At 45.4% G+C, this 26,824-nt stretch overlaps 2 protein-coding genes across 9 annotated transcripts in view; one reads left to right on the top strand and one right to left on the bottom strand.

The window, feature by feature from the left end:
* ADAT1 (adenosine deaminase tRNA specific 1) overlaps nucleotides 1–9,022 on the top strand; it is a 49,840-nt gene extending 40,818 nt beyond the window's left edge. For 2 of the 4 annotated variants that reach the window (XR_013410925.1, XR_013410927.1), the window contains exon 9: nucleotides 8,166–9,022. The gene's annotated coding sequence lies outside the window, so the exon portion shown is untranslated. The remainder of the gene's footprint in view (nucleotides 1–8,165) is intronic. The other 2 variants (XR_013410924.1, XR_013410926.1) reach the window with 1 other exon arrangement.
* GABARAPL2 (GABA type A receptor associated protein like 2) lies at nucleotides 2,053–21,539 on the bottom strand. 5 transcript variants are annotated; one of them, XM_077984008.1, is made up of 4 exons: nucleotides 21,382–21,526; nucleotides 20,996–21,051; nucleotides 19,689–19,861; nucleotides 2,053–2,641 (listed from the first exon to the last, which is right to left on the bottom strand). In XM_077984008.1, exons 1-4 carry the CDS (start codon nucleotides 21,413–21,415, stop codon nucleotides 2,614–2,616), a joined length of 291 nt encoding a protein of 96 aa, XP_077840134.1. In that variant the 5' UTR covers nucleotides 21,416–21,526; the 3' UTR covers nucleotides 2,053–2,613.
* Between the last annotated feature and the right edge of the window lie 5,285 nt (nucleotides 21,540–26,824).

Here is a 26,824-nt window from a genome sequence, read left to right as displayed (position 1 = left end):
TCTCTTGAACCTGGGAGGAAGAGGTGGCAGTGAGCCAAGATCACACCATTGCACTCCAGTCTAGGCGAAACTCTGTTTCAAAATAAAATAAAAACTAGGCCAGGCATAGTGGCTCACGCCTATAATTCCAGCACTTTGGGAGGCTGAGATGGGTGGATTACCTGCAGTTAGGAGTTCCAGACCAGCCTGGCTAACATGGCGAAAACCCGGCTCTACTAAAAATACAAAAAGAAGCTGGGTGTGGTGGTGCATGCCTATAATCCTAGCTACTCAGGAGACTGAGGCACGGGAATCTCTTGAACCTGGGAGGCAGAGGTTGCAGTGAGCCGAGATCGCGCCACTGCACTCCAGCCTAGATGACAGAGAGAGACTCTCTCTCCAAAAAATAAAACATATTAAAACTAGCTGGGCGAGGTGGCACGCACCCGTAATCCCAGCTACTCAGGAGGCTGAGACAGGAGAATCATTTGAACCCAGGAGGCAGAGGTTGCATTGAGCCAAGATTGCACCACTTCACTCCAAGCTGAGCGACAGGGCAAGACTCTGTCTCAAAAATAAATAAATGATAGTGTGGGCCGGGCGCGGTGGCTCAAGCCTGTAATCCCAGCACTTTGGGAGGCCAAGGCGGGTGGATCACGAGGTGAGGAGATCGAGACTATCCTGGCTAACATGGTGAAACCCCGTCTCTGCTAAAAATACAAAAAACTAGCCGGGCGTGGTGGCGGGCGCCTGTAGTCTCAGCTACTTGGGAGGCTGAGGCGGGAGAATGGCGTGAACCCGGGAGGCGGAGCTTGCAGTGAGCCGAGATCACACCACTGCACTCCAGCCTGGGAGACACAGCGAGACTCCGTCTCAAAAAAAAAAATAAATAAATAAATAAATAAATAAATAAATGATAGTGTGTAGACTATAGTACAATGGTCACAAACCCAATCTTTTCAGGAGTAGGAAACTTAAGGCAGGTGGAATGAACTGGAACCATTTTTTTGTTGTTGTTCTAGCTGATTGTTGCTAGATCTTAAAAATTTTTTTCAGAAGCAAGAAAATTAAGTATTTATATACATGTCTGTGGACCACATTCAAACAAAGGCCTTTAATTCTCACTGTCTGGACTAGTAAAATAAAGATGGGTTTGGGCATTAGACCAAAGCATGAATTTTGGCACCAGGATGTGCTAGTTGTGTGATGTTGGGTAGGTAACATCATTCTCAAAGTGTCAGTGTCCTCACCTTTGAAATGAGGGCAGCTCTGCCCACTTGGCAATGGGGTTGTGATAGGTATAGGAGGAGTGTCTACCACACATGCAGTGACTAGCACTTAGGAAATTCCAGCCAAGGTCGTCTGTCTGCCAGCTTCTAAGTGACTCCTTCCAATTTGCTAGTCCCAATTTCCAGAGCTTTTGCTAATGAACATGACTGTCCTCGGGACAAGCTTATTGGGCAGATGTTTGTAGAGTGTCATGCTGCACACCAGGTGTCTGCACATGTGTTTGTCTACACCCCTCCATCCCACATCGGGAAGCAACAGCTCCAGGTGAAGGAGCAAAGCTGTTGATCACAGAGGTATATGTGGATCCTCCTACCTAACTGTGGCTTTGCTTCCTCAGTGTCAGCCACCAGGATTAGTTTTAGGTATGTTAGGCCGTTCTTGCATTGCCATAAAGAAATAGCTGAGACTGGGTAATTTATAGGAAAGGACATTTGGCTGGGCATGGTGGCTTACACCTGTAATCCTAGCACTTTGAGAGCCCAAGGCCAGTGGATCCTGGAGGTCAGGAGTTCAAGACCAGCCTGACCAACATGGTGAAACTCCGTCTCTACTAAAAATACAAAAAAAATTAGCCAGGCGTGGTGGTGGACACCTGTAATCCCAGCTACTTGGGAGGCTAAGGCAGGAGAATCACTTAAACCTGGGAGGTGGAGGTTGCAGTGAGCGAGATCTCGCCACTCACTTCAGCCTGGGTGACAGAGTGAGATCCATCTCAAAAAAAAGAAAAAAAAGAAAAGACGTTTAATTGGCTCACAGTTCTGCAGGCTGTAGAGGAAACAGTGCTAGCATCTGCCTCTGGGGAGGCCTCAGGAAGCTTTAATCATAATGGAAGGTAAAGTGGGAGCAGGCGTCTTACATGGTGAAAGCAGGAGCAAGAGAGAGAGTGGAGGGAGGTGCCACGTACCTTGGAATGACCGGATATTGTGAGAACTATCACAAGGACAGTACCAAGTCAGGAGGGATCTGCCCCGTGATCCAACGCCTCCCACAAGGCCTCACCTCCAGCATTTAGGATTACAATTCAACATGAGATTTGGGCAGGGACAAATATCCAAACCATAAGAAATAAAGATGAAAAAGGGAATCAAGTTGTACATTTTAAGGCTTTCCTTTTTTCTGTTTAATGAAGAGTAAGTCTTTTGAGAATAAGAACATTTATGTTGCCTCCCTCCAAATTCTCCTTGAAAGAGATCCTCTGGCCACCTTTGGGATTGCACAAGCCTGCCTTAAGACCTCTTCGTGGCCAGCGTGTTTCAGCTGCTGCTGCCAAAGTAAGACGTGTCGGTGCTTGTTAAGCAGGCTCTCAGTTCCACGTAAGAGCAGTCATACACCTTCTGGATGCCATCAATGTGCCAGGCATTTTGCTCTGCACCTGGGGTACAAGGATAAGGGAGAGTCCTCATGTTGCTCCTGACTAAAGGAAGATGGGCAAGTGACTTTGCAATGGAAGAGCGCAGTGTGAGGATGACTGTGACAAAGGTCTCATACCCAACCTGGGAGAAGGGTGCAGCGTTCTTAGCAAAGAACTGGTGAAGGGGAAATATTAGTGGACAGCAAGCAAGAAGAACTGGGGGTACATGTGGGGACAGTTTAGAGGGAAGGGTATTTGCAGTGGAGAAACATCATAAAGGCTAGAGGTGATAGCACAGCATGGCTGGGCTAGTGGAGTATGGGAGACGCTGGGGATGAGGCTGAAGGTCACAGCAGGGAGGACTGTGAGTGCCTCGCAAAGGAGAATAGTTTTATCCTGACCACTCTGCACTTCAGGGATTTTGAGAGATGGGTGCTAAGATGAAGTTACATTTTAGAAAGATAACTCTTTGCTGTAGCAAGAACAGAATGCAGGAGCAGGGATGGTGGTGAGGAGACCATAGTTAGGGGATTACTGTAGTAACTTCGAGAGAAATGAGGAGGCCCAGGCAACGGGCTTGAGGAACCACAGGGAGGGACTGACTTCAGAAACAGGCAGAGGGCGAGGCGAACGCAGGGAGCGGAAGAGGGAGTGGTTGAGGATGACTCCCAGGTCATCCTGTTGGTGACAGAATGGAACGTTATGCCATGGATGTGAAAGGAGACCAGGAAGAGGAGCTGGTTTTGTGGGGGGCCAGGAGATGTAGGCAGAGATGTACCCAGTTTCAGAGGTTAAGATTTTGGCAGGATAAGGGCCTAGAGTGGGCATTTAGAGGGACTGGTTTAGTGCTCAGGAGAGAGATGGGATTGAGATAAAAATTTTGGAGTCATCAAAGACATGGGTTAGATGAAGTCTTCTACAGAGAATGTGCAGATGGAGAAGAGGGGACACTGGTGAGGAGGGAACCCTGGGGAAATGGAGACTTCAGGAGCAGGTAGAAAAGCATAGAAACGAGAGTGACTGAGAGACCAGAGGAAAATCAGGAGAAAGACAATTAGGAGCTTCCAGGAGACAGTAATGTAAAGTCTAGAATATATTAAAGACAGGCAAAGAAGATTGGTGCCAAAAAAAAAAAGTGGCCAGGTGCTGGGGAGGATCCCTTGAGGCCGGAGTTTGAGACCAGCTTGGGCAACATAGTGACACCCCATTGCTACAAAAAAAATTATGAAAATTAGCTGGGTGTGGTGGCTAGTATCCACGGGGTGGGTGGGGGGACAAGGTTATTTTGGTAAGCCTAGCAAACTCTGGGGCGAGAAGTGGAGGGGTAGAAGCTTGCCTATCTTGAGCTGAGGAGGGAAGAGGAAGTGAGAAATGGAGGCAGCCACATGCTGTCCTTTGAGAAGGACCCAATTTCTATTCTCACTGGTGTAACTTAAAACAAAAGTTATGAAATATTTCAAACATAAAAGTAAAAAGAAGCTGGGCATGGTGATATGTGCCTGTAATCCAAGTTACTCAGGACGCTAAAGTGCAAGGGTCATTTGAGCCCAGGAATTCAAGACCAGCCAGGGCAATATAGTGAGACCCTGTGTCTTAAAAAAAAAAAAAAAAGAAACACCCACCACCCAACAGTAAACATTTTGCTATCTTTGCATCAGGTTTTTACTTTTTGAAGAAAACATGACTAGTGTTTGAAACCCCATATTTACCCTTTCCTGATCCCATTTCCCTCCCTCCATTAGGGAACCACCATCCTGAAGTTGATGTTTCATTCCCTTGCATGGTTTATACTTTTATTATCTAAGTTTATATCTATAAGCAATAAATATAATTGTTTTGCAAATTTTTAAACTTTATAGAAATGGATCATGCTGAATATACTTCTGCCTCTTGCTTTTTTCATTATCAGTACTGTTTTGGAGATTTATTTATGTTGACACATGTGGCTCTAGTTATTTCAACTGCTATACAGTATTCCTTTGTATAAATATACCACATATCTCTCCATTCTCCTGTGGTGGACATTTAGTTGGTTTCCAATTTTTTGTTGAAACAAGGTTGCAATGATCATTCTTCTACATGTCTCTTATACACATGTAGAGATATTTCTGGAATATATACCTAGAAGTGAAACTCGCTAAGCCATGGATTACAGGCACCTTCAACTTCACTAGATACAGTGTCAAACTTTTTACCAAAGTGATGGTACCAGTTTACGTACACAACAGCCATTTATGACAATTCTAGATGTCTCACATCCTCACCAACATTTCATTTGTTGAAAATTTAATTTCGGCCAATTTGATGAAGTTATATTCCATAGTTTCCTTTAGATTTTTACAAGGCCACCAATAACACAGTGTAGACACCACACAACTCTAGGAGGCACTGTTCACAGTTTAGTCTTTGTGAATGGCACATTCTAGAGTTGGTACAATGACAGTGGTCTTGAATGATGTTAAGAATTTTGTTTACTGACCTGTTAGGTTTTCTCTTTTGTGGGAATTAACAAAATAATGATTATATACATATGAAAAAAGTAGATTCCTATATTAATTATACATAAAATAAATTTAAAGTGAATTAAAGATCTAAATGCTAGACCGGGCATGGTAGCTTAAGCCTGGCCAGCACTTTGGGAGGCTGAGGAAGGAGGATTGTTTGAGCCCATGAATTTGAGGCTGCAGTGAGATATGACCACGCCACTGTACTCCAGCCTGGGTGGCAGAGCGAGACTCCATCTCTTGAAAAAAATAAAAACTTTATCTATGTTGATAAATGAGAGCTATAATTTTTTTTTCTCTTACACTGTCTTTTTGTTTTTGTGGGTTTTGTTTTGTTTTGGACACAGGCTTTCACTCTGTCACCCAGGCTGGAGTAAAGTGGCATGATTATAGCTCACTGTGGCCTTAAAAACTGAGCTCAATTGATCCTGCCACCTTGGCCTCCCAAAGTGTTGGGATGGGATTACAGGCGTGAGCCACTGTGCATGGCTTCATGTTGTCTTTATAAAGTTTTAACATTGAGATTTTGTAAGTCTCAAAATGAATTTGTGGTTATTCCTTTTTTCCAATCTCAGTTTAAAAGTATTTCGCCCATTTTTCTACTGGGTGGTTTGTTTTTATTGTTGTTGTTTTGATGTTGTTGAGAGTCGGTGATCTCGGCTCACTGCAACCTCCACCTCCCAGGTTCAAAAGATTCTCCTGCCTCAGCCTCCCCAGTAGCTGGGATTACACCACCACGTCTGGCTTTTTAATTTTTAGTAGAGACAGGGTTTTTCTTTTCTTTTCTTTCTTTTTATATTCTTTTTTTTTTTTTTTCGAGACAGAGCCTCACTCTGTCACCCAGGCTGGAGTGCAGTGGCGCAATCTCAGCTTACTGCAACCTCTGCCTCCCAGGTTCAAGCAATTCTCCTGCCTCAGCCTCCCAAGTACCTAGGACTACCGGCGTGTGCCATGACGCCCGGCTAATTTTTTGTATTTTTAGTAGAGATGGGGTTTTGCAGTGTTAGCCAGGATGGTCTGGATCTCCTGACCTTGTGATCTGCCTGCCTCGGCCTCCCAAAGTGCTGGGATTACAGGCGTAAGCCACCACGCCCCGCCCTAGAGACAGGGTTTCACCATGTTGGCCAGGCTGGTCTTGACCTCCTGACCTCAAGTGATCCACACACCTTGGCCTCCCAAGTGCTGGGATTACACGTATGAGCCACTGTTCCCGGCCTGTTTTTGTTTTTTGCAACAGGGTCACCCAGGCTGAAGTGCAGTGGTGCAATCATAGCTCACTGCAACCTTAAACTCCTTGGGCTCATTGCTTGAGCTTCCCACTTCAGCCTCCTGAGTAGCTGGGACTATAGGCATGCACCACCGGGCCCAGCTAATTCTTAAATTTTTTGTAGAGACAGTGTCTCACTATATTGCCCAGGGCTCAAACTCCTGGCCTCAAGGGATCCTTCCACTTCAACCTCCCAAAGTGCTGGCAATACAGGTGTGAGCCACCAGGCCGTCTCATATTCTGATATTTAATCCACCTTGAATTTATGTGTAATATAGGAATCTGTTTTTTCATATATAACCGTTATAGAGTCATGGGTCATCCAGTTCATTTTTCAGGCCATTGCTGTTATATTTTAAACATGGGGGCCAGGCACTACTCAGGAGGCTGAGGTGGGAGGATCACTTGAGCCCAGAAATTCGAAGCTACAGTGAGCTGTGATCACAGCACAGCACTCCAGCCTGTGTAACAGTGAGACCCCATCTCTTTTAAATATATATATATGATTTTTATATGTCGATGAGACAAAGCTATAACTTTTTCTCTTATACCATCTTTATAAAGTTTTAACACTGAGATTTTAAGTCTCAAAATGAATATAATTATTCATTTTCTAATCTCTGAAACAGTTTAAGAAAGGGGTCCCTTAGTTTGATAAAATTCATCTGTACAATTTTACAAGTCTAGTGTCTTTGAGGATTAGGGTTTGGGGGAAGAATATATGCTTTTTTTTTTTTTTAACTTTTTAAATCTTCACTTAGATGTTACATTTTAAAGGCAAAATTGACAAATCCACTTTTATTGACTGATATTCCAAATAGGTGCTGCTTTCTTCAATGGTCTGTTTTGTAGCCGATAGCTACTCCGGCCTCTGTTCCAGTACTTCTGCTACAGCACTTACAACACTGCTTTGTAATTATTCTTTACATGTTGGTTTACCGCCAGACGGAAACCTCCTGGAAGACAGGATAGTACTTTATTTGTATTTGTGCCCTAGTATGCAGCATGATTAATCCTATTCTGTAGGATTCTGTATAATCCTACATTTACATGGTTAAGAAGGTTTCACCGTTCCCTCCCACCAGTCCCTGCTCCAAGTGGGGCTGTTTGGTACGCCAAGCAAGGCCAGAGTCCTCCCAGGCACATTATAAATAGAAAAAAACAACATCATGAAATGATTTGACATTGCCAACCACGTCATTCTTCTTCAGTTTCACTTAGTGTCTCAGTTCTGCCTCTCGGTAGTCGTGTGGCTGTGGAAACTTCACTACCTATCTTACGGTGGCTTGTTGAAGATTGTGATAATGTATGTAAATCATCTGGTATCTAGAGGGTGCTTAATAAGTGCTAACTATATATATATATTTTTTTGTCTTTTTTTTTTTTTTTTTCCTTTTTGTGGAGAACGGGGTCTCGCTATATTACCCAGGCAGGTCTCGAACTCCTGGGCTCAAGCTATCCTCCCGCCTCTGCCTCCCTGAGAGCTGGGATTACAGGCGTGAGCCACCGCGCCCGGCCGATAAGTGCTAACTATAAATTACTTAAAATAAAAACATGGCTGGGCACGGTGGCTCACGCCTGTAATCCCAACACTTTGGGAGGCTGAGATGGGTGGGTCACCTGAGGTCGGGAGTTCAAGACCAGTCTGGTCAACACGGTGAAACCCTGTCTCTACTAAAAATACAAAAATTAGCCAGGCATGGTGGCGTGCACCTGTAATCCCAGCCACTCGGGAGGCTGAGGCAGGAGAATTGCTGGAACCCGGGAGGTGGAGTTTGCAGTGAGCTGAGATTGTGCCATTGTACTCCAGCCCAGGCCGACTGCAGCAAGACTCTGTCTCAAAAAACAAACAAACAACAACAACAAAAAACCACGATTGGCTTCAGCGATACTTGCCTTTTGGTTTTCTTCTTTTTAGCTATTTTCTTCTCGGTTGCATTTGTGGGTTTGTGGTTGTGAAACAATCAAAATGCCTTTGGGAAGCCACCCCTCCTCCATTTCTGTAAAATCCTATTTCTGTTCATATGTTTAGGCAGAGGTTCACCATTCTCTGCCCCAAGCAGGACTGCTTGGTAGTCCAAGCAAGGCCAGAGACCTCTCAGGGACTTTTGTTAGTGCTCTCAGAAAAGATGTTCTTCCTTCCACTGGAGTTGCTAAGCAACTCCAAAGATGGGGCCATCTTTGCCATCACATGAACACAGAGAAAAACAAAACCAAGAGATGGAGTTTTAATGTTATTATTTGATCCCTGGTTCTAGCTACACCTCAAGCCAGTGAACCATCCCTCTGAGAGGCAAAATAATAAACTGCCTTTTTAATGCTAAGGCCAGTTTGAATTGGGAGTATGTCATTGCAAATAAGATTCTTTAGTAACACAGAGCTCGCTTTCCCTTTACTTGCTCACTCTGAGGTCAGTGTCTAACTGCTTTTAGTGTGAAACTATCAGCAAAGAGATATATCTCGGTGTATACCTTATTAGCTCAAGTTTGGTAAAGACCCAACAAGATGTTTGTAACAAATTAAGAATGTTTCCTCTGATCCCAACTGAAAAGGTGACATCAGTAGAGAGCTTGGATGAGCTACTTATATAATTTGGTAAAATAAAGTTAAAGGTTTCTTCTCCAATGGAAAGTGTGAGTCATTTTAATTACATGTTCTTAGACTGCTGGGACATACCTGGTTTCTCCACTCTTGTCTGTGTAGTGCTCTAGCCACCAACACAGTATGTCTGCAGAAGATTTAAGAAAGTAACTAAGCATTTCCTCTCAAATGTATTTGTGTCCTAGCAAGCCTACACATCTATACTAATTGTGAGAAATGAAACTCATGGGCATAGATAAATCTAATCTTGATTTTTAGGAAGAAGGGAGTAGAAAGCAGTACCTTAAAGAACGCAGGAACATTAAAAGGATGCACAGAAGTGATACGGAAAGATCACTAAAATATAATGTTAAATGAAAGAAAGCAATGTAGGTAGAAGTATGTTTTCTTTGTATAAGAAAAAGAAGAGGCTGGGGGCAGTGGCTCACGCCTGTAATCCCAGCATTTTGGGAGGCCAAGGCAGGTGGATCACGAGGTCAGGAGATCCAAACCATCCTGGCTAACACGGTGAAATCCCGTCTCTACTAAAAAAAAAAATACAAAAAAATTAGCCGGGCGTGATGGCGGGCGCCTATAGTCCCAGCTACTCAGGAGGCTGAGGCAGAAGAGTGGTGTGAATCCAGCAGGCAGAGTTTGCAGTGAGCCGAGATCATGCCACTGGGCGACAGAGTGAGACGCCATCTCAAAAAAAAAAAAAAAAAAGATAAAAGAAAAAGAACAAGCTAGGTGTAGTGGTGGGCACCTGTAATCCCAGCACTTTGGGAGGCTGAGGTGGGTGGATCACCTGCAGTCAGGAGTTTGAGACCAGCCTGGCTAACATGGTAAGACCTCATCTCTACTAAAAATACAAAATTAGCTGGGCATAGTGGCACATGCCTGTAATCCCAGCTATTTAGGAGGCAAGGCTGGAGAAGCGCTTGAACCCGGGAGGTGGAGGTTGCAGTGAGTTGAGATTGCACCACTGCACTCCAGCCTGGATGACAAGAGCAAAACTCTGCCTCAAAAAAAAAAAAAAAAGAAAAGACAGTAAGGATATGTATTCATATTTAATTATCCTTTTTACTATGTTATTATACTATCCTTTAAATTATCCTATTTACTTTTAAAATACTGAAAAGAAACAAGAAGCCAGTAAAAGTAATTTCCCATAAAGGGCAGAGGTGGTTAGGAAGCTGGCGGGAGCAAGCCTTCTCGGTGTATACCTTTTTGTATTGTCCTGATACCTCAATCATGTGAACATATTAGTTATTAAAAACAATGTCTCTCCTTATGACCCTGGCCACGGCTCCCGGTCCCAGGATGTGCAGCCATGACCTCCACAAGCCCTCTTCCTGACCTGCCAGATGTAGGAGCCTCTTCTCCGACCCATCCAAAAGGAGGTGAATAAAGGACATGGCCACAGTGCAATGCCTTTATGAGATAATTTTTATTGTTAATTATTTACCTTAATAGTTTCAGAAAGAGGAACAAATTAGCTCAGTCCAACATGATTGGCAGTTGGCATATTCTAGTGAAGCAAGTGTTCTGACTGCTAAGGATTTAATTTGGATAATTTTAATACTTAGCCATCTAACACTTCAAGCATAACCCAGAATAAATGTATCACCTTCCCTTTCACTTTAATACCGCGCCTACCTCACTTTGATATAGAAGTATCATTAAATATGATTTCCAGAAGGACAAGTTTCCTGGATAATACAGCCATGAGGACAGTGCACAGAAAGAACAACTCAAAATAAAACTCTGTATGATAATTTACTAATCTAAGGAAACAAAACCTTCCAATATATTAAGAAATAAATCCAGTTACAAATGCACTAATAGGTCTATGTGAAGAGGTTCTGGTATAATAACTGAAAATGGCTGGCTATTTACAAGATACACAAGCAGTTACGGTGCACCTAGCCCAGCAATGGCCCTCAGAAGCCAAAAGTGTTCTCTCCGCTGTAGGCCACATACAAGAATCCATCTTCATCTTTTTCCTTCTCGTAAAGCTGTCCCATAGTTAGGCTTGAAAGAGAAAAACAAAAAAAAAATCATTGAAAATTGGAGTCCAGGTTTCAGGAGAAAAAGGATGGCCTGAGGATAGGAATTTAGTGAAAAGACTTCAGGTGTCAGTACCTGCTGTGTGCTTATAATCCTGTTTTAAAGAAAAAGAAAGGAGCCATAAAAAGATTAAAATAAATGAAGTCTGCAGAAGACAAAGCCATCTGACATCCTCCCAAGTAAATCCTTTAAAGAAGCCAGCTCCTTCAGGGGACTTTGGCTGGTTAACACATGAATACCAAGGAGGAGAGAAGAAACTAAGCAAAATGAAAAACCTGAAAGGCTCACCTCTGTGTGGGTAAAGGACCCTAGCAAGGAACAGTAGTTTGGGTTCATTATCATAGAAGCTCCCCAGCTAAACCCCTGTGCCCCCAAAGATCTGTATCATCATCATCAAAGAGAAGTTATTTTCCGCACACTTAATGCAAAAAGCTGTAAATGTATCTGGGATCCAAAGAAGCCTGCCCAACCTCCCAAAGAACCTTCCAAAAATAGATAGTCTTCAAACTAAACGTGTGTGGGTAGGAAAGCTGGCTTTCCCTAAGTGGTAAAACAGACTGCACAGTGGAGACCTAATCTAGTTCTGTGCCATGAAACTGAGCTGGACCAGCTCCAGAGTAAGACTAGTAACACCTGGATCCCTATGCAAGCTCTGCCCCGTGACTGTACTCTCTGAGATGAGAGGAGGTGCAAATGTGTTAAGACCATGAGTGGAGGGGTCAACCAGAAACAGTAGTAAGATGCTCAGTCTAAGACATCTGAGGTCACTAGCCCAGATAGGTCGGTCACAACAGATCCTTAAAAGGGGGACTCATAAACCAAGGGCCAGTGGGGAAGATAAGGAGCAGTCCAAGGCCTCAACCTGAGGAAGCAGTGACTGCCCCACCTGCTGCTTTGCTCCTCAAGAGCTGAGTGGGACCTCCATGTAAACATGGACGAATACCACATTTATGAAGGGGGAGGTTTTGAGGTTTTTTTTCCTATTCTTCCTGCCCCATTTGCAAGCTTAGCTCGGATGGCTGTGTGGGTAGATGAGAATTATTAAGTAACAATGTGGGGGAGGGCTGATTATGAATATGAAACAACCTGTCATCGGCATCTTGTACAATAAAAACGGTGCTCCCTGTGAGGATCTCTTAGCCTGGAATTTGTAAAATAAGGACTCCCTGGAACAGAACTGTTCAACAGAAATTTCTGCTATGACTGAAATGTCCTGTATCGCTGCTACAACACAGTAGCCACTAGCTGCATTCAGCACTTGAAAATGTGGCTCATCTGAATTGGGATGTGCAGTGTAAAACATAAAAAAGATTTCAGACTTAGTATCAAAATGCAGCAAAATAGCTCTATTTTGATTACATACTGAAATGATAAAGTTATGTATATACTGGGTCAAATAAAATATATCATTAAAATTAATTTCCGCCAGGCGCAGTGGCTCACGCCTGTAATCCCAGCACTTTGGGAGGCCAAGGTGGGCGCATCACCTGAGGTCAGGAGTTTGAGACCAACCTGACCAACATGGTGAAACCCGTCTCTACTAAAAACACAAAAGTAGCCAGGCGTGGTGGCGCAGCTACTCAGGAGGCTGAGGCAGGAGAATCGCTTGAACCTGGGAAGTGGAGGCTGCAGTGGGCCAAAATCGTGCCACTGCACTGCAGCCTGGGCAACGAGAGCAAAACTGTCTCCAAAAAAAAAAAAAAAGTTACATTTAATGTGGCTACTACAAAATGCTTAAATTACATATGTGGCTTGCATCCGTTTCTACTGACAGCACTGCCCCAGGACAGGACTTAGGGGGCAGTGGGTAGAGGGAGGAACAACACCTGCAGCCATGGGCCGCAGCCTTGGCTGCGCATCAGAATCTTACTGGAGAGCTTTAAAAACATCTCCACGCCCAAGCGCTACCCAGACCAACGAAATCATCACTATGTTTTGTTTTGTTAAGACAGAGTCTTGCTCTGTCGCCCAGGCTGGAGTACAGTGGCAGGATCTCAGCTCACTGCAACCCCTACCTTCCGGTTCACGCAAGTCTCATGTCTTAGCCTCCCAAGTAGCTGGGATTACAGGCGCATGCCACCACGCCCAGCTAAATTATTTTTTTTCTTTTTTAGTAGAGGTGAGATTTCACCATGTTGGCCAGGCTGGTCTTGAACTCCTGACCTCAGGTGATCCACCCACCTCTGCCTCCCAAAGTGCTGGATTACAGGCATGAGCCACCGTGCCCAGCCTCATGAGCGTATTTTTTAAATGCCTAAGATGATTCCATGTGCGGCCAGGCTGAGAAGGAAGATGCTGGACCTTTTGTTGTGGGAGAGAAGGGAGGGTCATCTTCAAAAGCTATGTGATTAGGAAGTAGAGTGACGAGCCAGGAAGTGAAATGACAAGCCAGAAACTAGCAGAAGGGCTTGAACAAAAGCTGAGTGTCCCAAGATTTTTACCCTGGTGGTTGAGAAGGCCCAGAGAATAACCCCACTTTCCTCTGAAACTCCTCAGAATGAGGCTAATGGGAAAACAACTACAGCTACTGCCACAACTCTTTACTCCATTTGTCCAAGTGTCCAGGGTGACCCTGATGACAACTGTCATAACATCTCCCCACTGCCATTACCAGATGGGTTTAGATGCAGTAGCAGACATTGTGTGCAATTCAGAGTCGCCCCATAGTGCCTTTGTCAAGTTTGGTCCCAAACAGACTAAGTTCTGCTCTTTTTCTAGCAAGTTAGAAGCCCTAATACAATGATTCTAAATCCCACTGCTACATTAGAAATATTTGAGGAGCTTCATAAACACCAGCAGCCCACCCCCAGGCCTGTGTATGCTATCCATGGTGAACAATGACCACTGGACCGCTACTGTTGAAGGCACGTCCTAAGACACTGAGCCCTGACTCGGCAGGAGAAGAGGCCCACAATCATGTGGCTTTCCATTCCTTTCTGGCTTTAGATTCCATTGTCTTTTAAGTAAAACTTGGGTTCATCAATCTGTTTAAGCAGTGCCCCAGTAGCTACAGAAGCTGAGAGTAAAAATCCTAACTATAATGGCAACGTGTATGTGCGAAGCACTGCTCATACATTACATATGTTAACTCTTTATTCTTAAAACAACCTTATGAGGTAGATAGTACCATAATCCATAGTTCATAGATAAGAAAACTGAGGCGCAGAGATTCTAAATTCACTCCAGGTCAAAAAACTAGGAGACCACCACGGTTTGCTGCCTCCAAATGTCCAAACAGCTAGATCTGTTCTGATGACCTAACATTAGAGTCCTTGTACCTTCTGCAGAGATCTTCCTTAGAACAGTGCTTCTCATACAAATGTTGGTACCAATCATCGGAACATCAAGCTCCCAGGTAAGGCGACTGCTGCCAGTCTCTGCATCACATGCTGAGTAGCAAGGTCTTAGGGCTCTCTCCTTCAGATCTTGTAATTTGACAACTAGATGCCTTAGTGCCTAATGACTTAAGAATCCAATATTTCCCCTTTTCTGATACACAACCTCATGTGGAAACTTAGTTGGCAGTAGCACTGTGTCCTTATAGTCAGGATACCCCTTGGGCAAGGAACTTGGTAACTGACAATGCTCAATGCTGAACATGCATCTAATTTTGAGGCTTTACTGGGTCTCATGAAGCAAGACTGATTTGAAAACAGCACTTATGGGATTGGACTGCATACATGCAGAGTAGGAATAACTTGGCCTGCAGCCAAAATGAGCTGGGCCACAAACAGACTTAAAAAAAAAACTAACTCATTTTTTAAAAGTCCTATTAAAAGGATATTCAAATGGAAGTGCAGGGAGACAAAATGCAACCCTCACTAGCAGGCAGTCTATTAGCAGAAGGCTGGTGTGTCAGTTTGGGACACATTCCACAAACCTCTGAGAAAATAAACTTCTCCCTCAGAATTTGGAGGCCTGAGCTATACACAGCACTGAGCAGGCTAGGATGCCTGAGGATCCTGAAGCACGGAGGCAGCTCTAATGCATCTATCCAGCTAAGCTGCACAGGCTTGCTGGATGCCCTGACAACTCGCAAGCAGCACTGCAGCTCCAAGCCTTGCTGCCTAAGTTGCTGGGAGGTGGCTGTAGAAAACACCTGAAGATGGCCTCCAGTCCCTAACACAAATGCACACCCTGTGGCATCAAGTATCACATGCATTCATCTGAGAAAGATGCTGCTCTGAGTAAAGAGGCACTGCCACCTTCCAAGCTCTGAGTCTGGCGAGGAAAAAAATGGGTAAAGCCAGTGGTAGATTCAAGCTATGGAGCGAATCTCAGGTGAAGTGGGACCCTGAAGTACTGTGTGAAAATGAACTTAAACTGCCCCTAAAGCCCTCTCCCCAACCCCTCCACTGAAGGACATAGATCCAGGCAAAACCATTTCTCCAGTGGAGAAACTGTGCAATAAAAAAGGGAAAGTTACAGCAGGATCCACATCAGGAATGGCCATGTGACTCTAGACAGACATCAGTTTATGCTACTCAACAGCTCTATGCATTGGGAAAGGCTGACCTAGAACTGTGTGGATGCCCAATCCCTACAGAACCTACGTTCACCCCAACCAAGGGCAGGTCATGGAGGCTGTGGGGTCTACATTGACTCATGAATTGGCTGGGCTGATGAGCACACCTGGGCACCCATCTGCTTTGGAGCCCATGTGCTTCCACTGGACCTTGGATTATCTCTTCTCCAGCAGGGCAGGATAGGTGGTAGGAGGTGGAAGGGCAATGACCACTGCTGTCAATCCTGGAGAGGCACTTGCTTCACAGTCAAAGTTAATAAGGCCCTGATGCTCCCCAAGATTCCAAAATATAAAGATTAACCACTGGTTGTTGTTCCTTTTTTTGTTTTGATTTTGAGACAGAGTTTCAGTCATGTCGCCCACGCTTGTAATCCCAGCACTTTGGGAGGCCAAGGTCAGCAGATCACCTGAGGTCAGGAGTTAGAGACCAGCCTGGTCAATATGGTGAGACCCCATATTGTATTTAGTAGAGACCCCGTCTCTACTAAAAATACAAAAAAACTTAGCCAGGCGTGGTGGTGGTCGCCTGTAATCCCAGCTACTCAGGGGCTGAGGCAGGAGAATCGCTTGAAGCTGGGAGGCGGAGGTTCCAGTAAGCCGAGATCGTGCCACTGCACTCTAGCCTGGGCGACATGAGTGAAACTCCGTTTCAAAAAAAAAAAAAAAAAAAATGTCCTGTCCTTAAGTATTTACCCAGAAATGATCCAAGTGCTTTAAGCACATTTCTAAATAAAGGATGAATAAGTGTGGGGTGAAGTCATTAATTGGGATCTGAAGAGTCAGGACTTGGATTTCTTGTTACTCTGTCCTAAAACCCTGACTTGGGTTACTGGTATAAGCTGCTTTAGGGTGGATTCTCAGCAGATTGGAAAGGCAAATGGGACTTGGAGAGAAAATGGCTTTGAAGCAGTCTCCGTTGCCCTGATAATCACTTTTCATTTCCAAGACATCACAGCTTCCTTTTACTGAAGATCTCTTTAAGATCCAGAAGCAAATAAACACCATATTCTTAAACAGCACAGGTTTCCCAATGTCAAATTATAGTATCTGGCCAGGTGTGGTGGGTAACACCCATAATTCCAGCACTCTGGGAGGCCAAGGCAGGAGGATCACCTGTAGCCAGGAGTTTGAGACCAGCCTGGTGAGGTGGGAGGAGTGCTCAAGCCCAGGAGTTCAAGGCTGCAGTGAGCTAAGACTGTGTCACTGCACTCCAGCCAGGGTGACAGAGCAAGACCTCGTCTCAACAACAACAAAAAATAGTATCTTAGAGATATTTTATTTAATGATATACTCCTGTTTCTATTTTAAACAGGGGATTAACAAGACTCTTATCTATGTTCTAAATAAACAAAGACCAAAGACCATTGACTGCCAGGTCTGAGTTCCCCTCTAAGGCCATGAGTAGGAAACCTGTACACTGATGTTTTTTCTGAAGTTGTGTCTGAACAAAGGCATGGTTCCCCTTCCGTTTTTGGCCTGATTCTTGATGCAGGCACCTAAGCAGAGAGTTCAACTTTCCAACGCTAAATGGGAAAAGGCCATTGTGATTCCCTTTTCTTTAAATGAAACAAGAACTTGAATTTAGGAAGTAAAACTTAGGGACTTGCCTCTGTCTCTATTTATAGAATCAATATTTAATACTAACTACTCTAAATAAAAATCATGACACTTTACATGGTGACCGCCTGTTTTTCACTCCAAGGCAGAAATAACTGAGAACTTATTCTCCTGCAGCCTCAGACATAATTGATCTTCATGCAGACCAGTCAGTCATCGGAGAGGGAGGGCTCCTGCAGGCTTGAATTCATCCCTTCTCTAATTTCCCCAGCCACTCTTTGAAGCCAGCAAGCACTGCATGAAGGTTAAGAGAGGCTCCATGCTTCCCTAAGGAGGCTGAAAAGACCTGAGGAAGAGGCTGCAAATTGTCTTGGGAAGAGATGGTGAAGCTGAATCATAGCCAGCTTTAGGAAGGACCCTGTGGCACTTTTTGTTTATGTTTATGGCTGATTTACATTTGCATAAAGCCCAATGATGTCACAAGCCTCTTTTGTTTAGAAACAAATTTATATTTTTAGCCCGGTGTGGTGGCACGCACCTGTGGTCCCATCCCAGTTATTAGGGAGTCTGAGGTGGGAGGATCACTTGATCCTAGGAGGCAGAGATTGCAGTGAGCTGAGATTGCACCACTACACTCCAACCTGGGCAACAGAGTGAGACTCTGTCTCAAAAAAAAAAAAATTTTTCTGAGAATAAAGCCCCAAAATGAACAGTTGCATTAAATGTAGGGTGACAGTCATTAACTAGGGCCAAAAGAACTGACAGCCTGGGCAAAAGGGTCCTAGTTGGTGACTAAATCCTGAAGGGTCTTGGATTTCTGGTTACTCGGCCCTAAAATCCTGACTTGAGTTACTAGTGTAATCTGCTTTAGGGTTGATTCTCACCACACTGGAAAGGAAAACGGGACTTGGAGAGAAAATGGGTTGAAGCAGTCTCTGCTGCCCTGAAAAATCATTTTTCATTTCCAATTCTATTTCTATCTCAGGGATAATGGGGGAGGGGAAGTTGATAAGACCTGTAGCCATTTTAATTGCCAGATTACTGTGGAGCCATCTGAGTAATCTGAAGGTCTCCAGAAACCTGCTTCATTTCCTTTGAGAAGAACCAGAGAATCAGAATTGAGGAAAATAAACTCAATGCCATAGGTCCTAGTCACTTACTTTCTCCCACTGAGCCACCACCTCCGGGAAGTAGGAAACACAGGGTCACCAAGACTCTGCAGAAGTTGCAGATGTTATGAAAGAAGATTACCTCCCCAAACACCTTAAGGAAAGCCCAGGGTAACCACGGATGCCCAAGGCTTCCTCCCCAGGTGAAGACACAGCCCAGAGGCCTGGGAAGGAAGGTTGGAAGAGCCCTATGGGTGACAAGATCACCTCAAGCAACACCACAGCTTCCAGAGCTACAGCTGTGGCAGACCAGTGGTGTCCAGTGGGCAGGCCCTGGGCTGTCTCCTCAGGTTGAACGCTGGCCTTAGGGAGGGAGCTTCCATTTCTCCCCTGCCTTTCTATCAGACACCAGGAAGTGGAGGTGGAGGACACTGGGAAAGAGGAAATCAGACCAAAAAATAGCCAGAGCTTTCCACCTTTAACAGAAGTAAGTAACTGGAATTTGGCAGAGGCCTCTTCTGGAGACTTCAAGGATTTTCAACAGGAACCTATGTGGGCAACATTGGGCTAGTTTCCAGGGCTTCTGAAAGCCTTCACTTTTAGAAGTATTACTTCTGGGGGTGGTATATGAAACCTACATTGGGTCACTAAGATAAGATGTGGCCAGGAACTCACACTCAGGGGAGAGGTGGGGGCCAGAATCTGGATCAGGGCCTAAAACTACCCACTCAGTAATGGGAAAGGACTGACTAGGATGTCAGACGGAGCCCCTCCATTTTCCTCTTTCCACAGGGGACTAAAGCTGGGCTATCAAATACACAGAAAAGGGGAATTCTAATGCCTCTGCCTACATTCAGGCCACAAGTTACAGTCCCAAAGATTGCTTCCAGGCAGCACAATAGTCTGACAGTCAAAGCAGGTGCTACCAAGGGAGGTATGAGTCTATAAAAAGACTTCAGAGCCCTTTACTGTGCAGCAGTCATTTTGTCAGACTTGAGGATCAGGCAACTATAGACACTTACAATGTCAAAGAGTTGACCAAGTTTGGAAGCAAGCAAACTGGATGATTAACTGAGTGAGCCTCAGCAGGGCCCACAGGCTCCCAGTGGAGGAGCGTGCCAGGACTGCCTTCGGGAAAGAAAACCTCATTTCAGGCCTCAGTTCTACCTATAGCTTAAGCCTAAATAAGTTCTCAACTGTTTTAAAAGATTCTTGGAGATGTTAGGCTGAGTTTCATCATTTTTTTTAAAGTCCAGGCCTTGTTCTATTTTGTGAATCCAAAATGCACTCTTATGTATTGCAGCCATTATTTTCCTGGAGCCCCTGATGTCAGGGAGCACAAAATACAGATTTCTAGTCAGGACCCCTAAGAGTTTTCAGACTTCCAAAGGTTTGGAGTTTCATAAGCAGCCAACCAGATGTCTAATACCAGAGGGCCCATCTAGTAAACACCTCTCACCTGGACTGTGGGACTGTCTTATCCACAAACAGGAAGATCGCCTTTTCAGAAGGAAGCTGGATCCTTTTCCTGATGATCCACATGAACTGAGCCACAGTGATATCAGATGGAACCAAGTACTTCCGTTTGTCAATGTCAACAATCTGAGAGCCTGAGACCTTTTCCACAATCACCTGGGAAAGTAAAGAGAGGTCAGGACTGCGTTTCCTAAAGGGAGGCTCTGGCCTCACATGGCTGAGGAGCTGACGAACAGAGTGTGGGCAAGGAGGTGGGTGGGAAACTGCATAGCAGGAGAAAATATGTCTTTGGCTTAATAAACCACACGCTCTGGAGGTTAAGAATTGATATAAATGTGTTATAGGGAAACGGTAAGTGCTTTTCTGTGGTCAATTATGTAAGAGAAATGCAGCCCTTACTACTAAGCTTTTCCACATTTTATCTGGGCAGACCTAAGAGTATCTGGGGAGGATTTCATCCATGGTCCGTTACTCTAGGACCCCAGAATGGATCCACCTTCACACTACAAGAAACACTACTGTGTTCCCAAGGAACACAGGAGACAAGAACGGATGGACTAATGGGAATGCCTGGAATTTCAGCCAGTCAAGAACCAAGCTCTTCATTTGGCCTGTTGCTCCTCTCTGAACAAGTTTCAAATCCGTCCCTCCTACTCCTTTCCTGAGACGAATTATTCACAAGCAAAGAGCTACAATAACAGGCCTTAATGTCCATTAAAAATTAATAAGGATTACAAAACTGTCTCCCCAACCATGAAAGAAATATAACATCATATTTATTATTGACTAAGAAGAAAACATGGCAGAAGGGTTTTCAGCGCTTTTCACATTATTTTGGTCAGGCAAGGATGACAGGGTCAAGGTGAGGTAACGGAGCTAGAAGTTAGGTAAAGATGGAGGCTCAAAGTAAAAGATGAACGTCCTGAGACTCAAGTACCACTTCCAAGACCAAAGTGACAGTCTCGCTCCACCACCATTCCCAAAAGTGGCAGTGACCTGTTGCCCTGTCCTAGAACATCGTTCCTTACATAATTGGCCAGGGAGCCCCGAGGCTGCAGACGGCTCGCTGGCCTAGATCGGGAGATTCAGCACTGAGGCACCCTGAACAGCACCAGCCCGAGCCCCTCACACCCCGGCCCTGGAACGCCTCATCCCGGTCTGGCCTGTCAGTTACTATTAACTGGGACTGGAATCTCAACTTGTCAACTGTTGAATGGCCTGGGGCCTATTACGGGTCCCAGACGACAGAGGTGACAGCGAGGTGAGGGGGCGGAGAGTCCAAACACTCACCGGAACCCTGTCGGGATATTTCGCTCGAATCTTCGCGGACTCCACGCATCTGTGTTCTGTGGGAGAAACAAACAGGGCTGACGGCTGCGCCTGCCCCCCGGTCGGTTTCCGGCCCCCGGCCCTCCTCCTCCTGCGCCCTGCGCACAGCCCAGGCCCTGGTTCCGGCGTCCCTGCGGCCGCGGTCCTGTCCCCTACTGCTCCCAGCAGGGCCCGCGGAGGGTGACACGGGGTCAGGAGGCGGCTGCCCCAGGCACCAGGGCCTGGGCGACTCGAGACCGGAGCAGGGCATCCGCCCCACTCCACCCGAACCAGGGCCGCCACAGTGGGGGAGGGGGCCCACCCGCCGCCCCGGCCACCAGCAGCCCGGCCGACGGCCAAGTGCTTACCCAGCGAGTGGTCCTCCTTGAACATCCACTTCATGGCGGCGGCGGGAAAGGGACGGAACCGGCTCTCGGAGCCGCGGAGCTCAGCGCACCGACCACAACAACAACGACGGCAGCAGCGGTAGCGACGGCGGCGACTACACGGCAGGCGGGACTTCCGGCTGTCGGAGCCTAGCAACCGGTCGGGGGCGGGGCTTCCGGCGCTATTTGCCAGGACGCCGCGCCAAGGGGCCGGGCCGCAAGTAAAGGGGCGGGGCAGCGGATGGCCCCCTCGGAGGATCCTAGGCTACGGAGGTGATGAAGTTGGTTACGGGGACATCTGTGAGCAGCATCTGCGACCCCAGGAAGGAATGTTCGGGGAACTGGTGACAGGAGTGGGGTCTCGGGAGCGTTGGTGGCGGGAAACGTCTGGCTGATAGTGTAGGGCTCTTACTGAGGGCTGTTTGGGGGTGTGGCTGATAGTTGAGAGCGCTTAGAGCGGTTCATAGGGAAAGTCTGAATGGGGAATTGGTGACAAGAACGGTCTTTAGGGGTAAGAATGACATGAGGGGTTTCTAGTGCTTGGCGATAACAAAGGAGCTGTTTAGGGCGTTGAAAGTTGGGGAGTATTGCTCGGAGGGGTGACAGATTGGGGGCTCAGTATGGTAGGGGTGGTGTTTGAGGACACTGTAGGAGGTGGCACTGAGGACAACCCGGAGGTACAGTATTAGGGACAGCTGTAATAGGTTGCCTTGGACCTAGAAATTGAATTTAAACAAATCCCATTTTCTTGCTTTATTCGTGAATAAATATTTGAATAAACATTTACGAAAAGGTATCACAAATGCACATTTGAGGCGGGGCGCGGTAGCTCACGCCTGTAATCCCAACACTTTGGGAGGCCGACGCGGGTGGATCACCTGAGGTCAGGAATTGGAGACCAACCTGGCCAACGTAGTGAAACCCCAAAAATTAGCCAGGCATGGTGGCGGGCGCCTGTAGTCCCAGCTCCTCGGGAGGCTGAGGCAGGAGAATCATTTGAACCACAGAGGTGGAGGTTGCAGTGAGCCAAGATCACACCACTGCACTCCAGCCTGGGCAACAGAGCAAGACTCTGCCTCAAAAAAAAAAAAATGCACATTTGAGGAGTGTAACATCACTGATCACAGACCCCTTAATCTTAGCTGGCAGAGGAGTTAGAGGTGACTGTCAGATTCGGAGAATTCCCCTGAGAGCTGGTCATGAGATGGTTTTCCTCGTTTGGCTGTGGAAGTGGTTTAGCAATCACAGCCTGAGCTATGTGTGTGTCACCTGCCCGGACATATGCTTTGAGATTCTCCAGTCAGTGACGTAATGCCTTTTTTCCAAGCAGAGTCATCAAGGCAGTCTGGTGTGGGTCACCATCTGTTTATAAGCTGCTGAACATGTAGCAAGAATGTTCACTTAATTGGACACATGAACTCTGCCACGTGCTTGTGATTCTGATGCACCTGTAAAGCCTGTATGTTTGAACATGGTAGTTCATCATTTCCTACACTGGAAATTCCTGATTGATGCTGTGGAATCTAGCTTCATTCTAAAAGTATTTTTGTTATTTTAAAACTGTGTGTCTGAGCAACTAGAACAGTTTTTTTGTTTGCTTCTTTGTTTTTGTTTTTGTTTTTTGAGACAGAGTCTTGCTCTGTCACCCAGGCTGGAGTTCAGTGGCACAATCTCAGCTCACTACAGTCTGCCTCCTGGGTTCAAGCGATTCTCCTGCCTCAGCCTCCCGAGTAACTGGGACTACAGGGACTCACCACCACACCCAGCTAATTTTTGTATTTTTGGTAGAGATGGGGTTTTGCCCTGTTGGCCAGGCTGGTCTTGAACTTCTCACCTCAAGAAAGTGATTTGCCCGCTTTGGCCTCCCAAAGTGCTAGGATTACAGGTGTGAGCCACTGCGTTTGTTTGTTCGTTTGTAATGAAGTGAAAAAAGCCTTTGAATTTCCTACTTAGAAATTACTGTTGTTACATACAAAAGCTCTGTGCTAGGTGCTGGGGAAAAACAGTGAAGAAGACAGATGACACCCCTGTTCTTATGGGTGGGAGCATGAGATATTCTTGTCCCCCTGACATATTCTAGTGGGACAAGACAAAAAATAAATATGTTAGGTAATGATAGGTGCTGTTTAGAAAAATAAAGCAGAGTAGGTGACTAAAGTGTGGGATGGAATGCTAATTAGATAAAGTGGCTGGCATGTTCTAGGGAACCCCTGTGGCTGGAGCTGAATAAATGAGAGAGGAGAGTGTGTTATGAGACAAATTCAAAGAGCTCTAGAACAAAACTGTGTTGAGCTTTGAATTCCATGCAAAGAGCTTTGGGTTTTATTCAGAATGAGATGAGAAGTCAGTGTAGGGGTTTAAGCGGAGATGTAACACAATCTGCCTTTCCTTTTCAAAAGGCTAGCTTAGTAGACTGTAGGCGCTGAGGGTGGAAGCAGGGAAATAGTCGAGAGACTATTGTGATAATCCTAGTGAAAGATGATATTGGCTTAGGCCAAGGTGGGGTCTAGGGAGGTGATGGGAAGCAGTTGTATTCTGAATATATTTTGAAGGTAAAAATGGTAACATTTGCTGATAGATTGGATGTAAGATATGAGGGACAGATCAAAATCAAGGTTTTTGGAAGGATGGAATTGCCATTTACTGAAATAGGATGGAGCCAGCTTGGGGAGTGAAAAACAAGAGTTTGGTTTTAGAGATATTAAATATGAGATGTCCAGGAGACACACCCAAGTGAAGATGTAGAGTTGGTGAATGGTGCTATGAGTCTCAAATTTAGAAATATTTCAAGCTATTAAACTGGGTAAGAGTAGGTAGACAGTGAGTTTAAAAATGAAAATACCTGGGTGGGCACAATGGCACATGCCTGTAATCCCGGCACTTTGGGAGACCAAGGCAGGTGGATCACCTGAAATCAGGAGTTCATGACCAGCCTGACTAACGTGGTGAAATCCCATCTCTGCTAAATACAAAACAGTTAGCCAGGTGTGGCGGCACATGCCTGTAATCCCAGCTACTTGGGAGGCTGAGACAGGAGAATTGCTTGTACTTGGGAGGCAGAGGTTGCAGTGAGTTGAGATCACACCATTGCACTCCAGCTTGGGCAACAAGAGTGAAACTGTGTCTCAAAAAAAAGAAAATACCTATTTTGCAAATAGAATTAAACACTGAAGAATGAAGATGGTTGCTCACCATCTCCTAGTCAGTGAACCAGTGGAGGAGTTAGAAATTGGACTCAACACCCCTGCTTCCCTTTACAGAGCTGGTCATTGTGTCCTAGTCCAAGATATATGTATATTGTCTTGCATGTGAAAGAGCTAAAAACACTTCTTAGGGGAATATTTCACTGCACACCAATTCATAGACATGTCTCCTGATGGTCTCGATGATGTGCAATGCACTTTGGTCTTCCATCCTTACCTACTTTCTTAGTGTCTTTTCCCGGTTCACCATTCTAATTGACTTATTTCATCCACCTTGATGATATGTACCACCTTCTTTACACATTGGGTCATTGTATTTAGCTATGTAATGTTCTAAGGACACTGGATGCCTTCCTTGAGGGGGTGGTTAGTTGAGGAGGTTCAAGTCAGGAGAAGAAATAGGATAATGAATATATGCAATGTAATTACAGATTAACAAATCTATAAAACACAGAGAATGAATTTCAAATGTTGGAGAGGTATGTGAACATGGACACTGAGGCATTGCTAGGGCAATAGGGGCCAGCACAAAGCCAAGTGAGAATTAACAAGAAAGATTTCACAGAGAATGTGAATCTTCTGATGTAGAGAGAGGGGTACATTTTTCAATGAGTAAACGTTTCCTTTCCAGATAAAAACAAAGACTGGGGTTGGAAGAGGGAACAGAAAATCAGTGTAGATAAGTAAATAAAATGTTGGAAAGCTTTCAAGCAAACATTCAGAAGTTTTAACCTAATTCAAGAGACCCTGAATAGGAGCTCCTATAAATGAGAGAGAAACATGATTAAAATGTGCAATTTGGAGCCGGGTGCAGTGGCTCATGCCTGTAATCCCAGCATTCTGGGAGGCTGAGGCAGGTGGATCCCCTCAGGCCAGGAGTTCTAGACCAGACTGGCCAAGATGATGAAACCCCATCTTTACTGAAAATGCAAAAATTAGCCAGGCATGGTGGCGCACACCTGTGGTCCCAGCTACTCAAGAGGCTGCTGGAACAAGAATCGCCTGAGCCCAGGAGATGGAGGTGGCAGTGAGCCAAGATAGTGCCACTGCACTCCAGCCTGAGCGACAGGCTGAAACTCTATCTCAAGAAAAAAAAAAAAAAAAAACTGTGGCCAGGCGCGGTGGCTCACGCCTGTAATACCAGCACTTTAGGAGGCCGAGGCGGGCAGATCACAAGGTCAGGGGTTCGAGATCAGCCTGACCAACATGGTGAAACCCTGTCTCTACTAAAAATACAAAAAAAAAAAAAAAAAAAATTAGCCAGGCGGGTGGTGAGCACCTGTAATCCCAGCTACTCAGGAGTCTGAGGCAGGAGAATTGCTTGAACCCGGGAGGCGGAGGTTGCAGTGAGTCAAGATCGCGCCAGTGCACTCCAGCCTGGGCGACAGAGCAAGACTCCATCTCAAAAAAAAAAAAAAAAAAGGGCAGTTTTAAGAGGATGACTCTTTTTGTCCTCACAAATAAATTGTATGAAACAAAAGAACATTGTGGAAGTGGAAACTGAGAAGTTATCAGTCATGGGTGTATGGACATGACACATATACACAGATCTTCAGGATTTTTAAATCTATACTTTCTCTTAAGGAATTGAAATAAAACTACAAAACTAGCTTTCTCAAACCATGAAAGCAAAGGGTAAATAGTATCCATTATTACTAAATGCTTTTGCAAAGTTCATGGCATCTCAGGGAAGGCTGAAGCACTTCGTACACCTAAATTCTTAGTAGTCACCTCCTTCTGTTTCAGAAGTGACTCTGGTACAGTATCTGTTTCATTCCATTGAAAGAAGGAGCTTTGGAGGCAAACACTTCCTTCCTCACAGAAGAGTGACTCTCAGGAGTCAACCCTAGATCCGTCTATTCTAGAAGACCCCTGTGGTTATATAAATAAATGAAAGTCAGCTGGGCATGGTGACTCACGCTTGTGATCCCAGCACTTTGGGAGGCTGAGGCGGGTGAATCATGAGGTCAGGAGTTTGAGACCAGCCTGGCCAACATGGTGAAACCCCATCTCTACTAAAAATACAAAAAAATTATCTGGGCGTGGTGGCAGGTACCTGTAATCTGAGCTACTCAGGAGGCTGAGAGAGGAGAATCGCTTGACCCTGGGAGGCAGAGGTTGCTGTGAGCCGAGATCGCACCATTGCACTCAAGCCTGGGCAACAAGAGTGAAACTCCATCTCAAAATAAAAGAAAGTCATCCACTTAAAGCATAAATATACT

Source organism: Macaca mulatta, chromosome 20 (assembly GCF_049350105.2).
Source record: "Macaca mulatta isolate MMU2019108-1 chromosome 20, T2T-MMU8v2.0, whole genome shotgun sequence".
NCBI classification, from domain to species: Eukaryota; Metazoa; Chordata; class Mammalia; order Primates; family Cercopithecidae; genus Macaca; species Macaca mulatta.
This window is presented reverse-complemented; position numbering and strand designations above follow the sequence as displayed.

Coding starts and splice junctions, on each gene's coding strand:
- GABARAPL2 (XM_077984005.1), bottom strand. CDS start 21,415: ATGAAGTGGATGTTCAAGGAGGACCACTCGCTGG. Junction 21,052..21,381: donor CAAGGAGGACCACTCGCTGG/GTAAGCACTTGG, acceptor TTTCTCCCACAG/AACACAGATGCGTGGAGTCC. Junction 19,887..20,951: donor CTCACCTCGCTGTCACCTCT/GTCGTCTGGGAC, acceptor TAGGAAACGCAG/TCCTGACCTCTCTTTACTTT.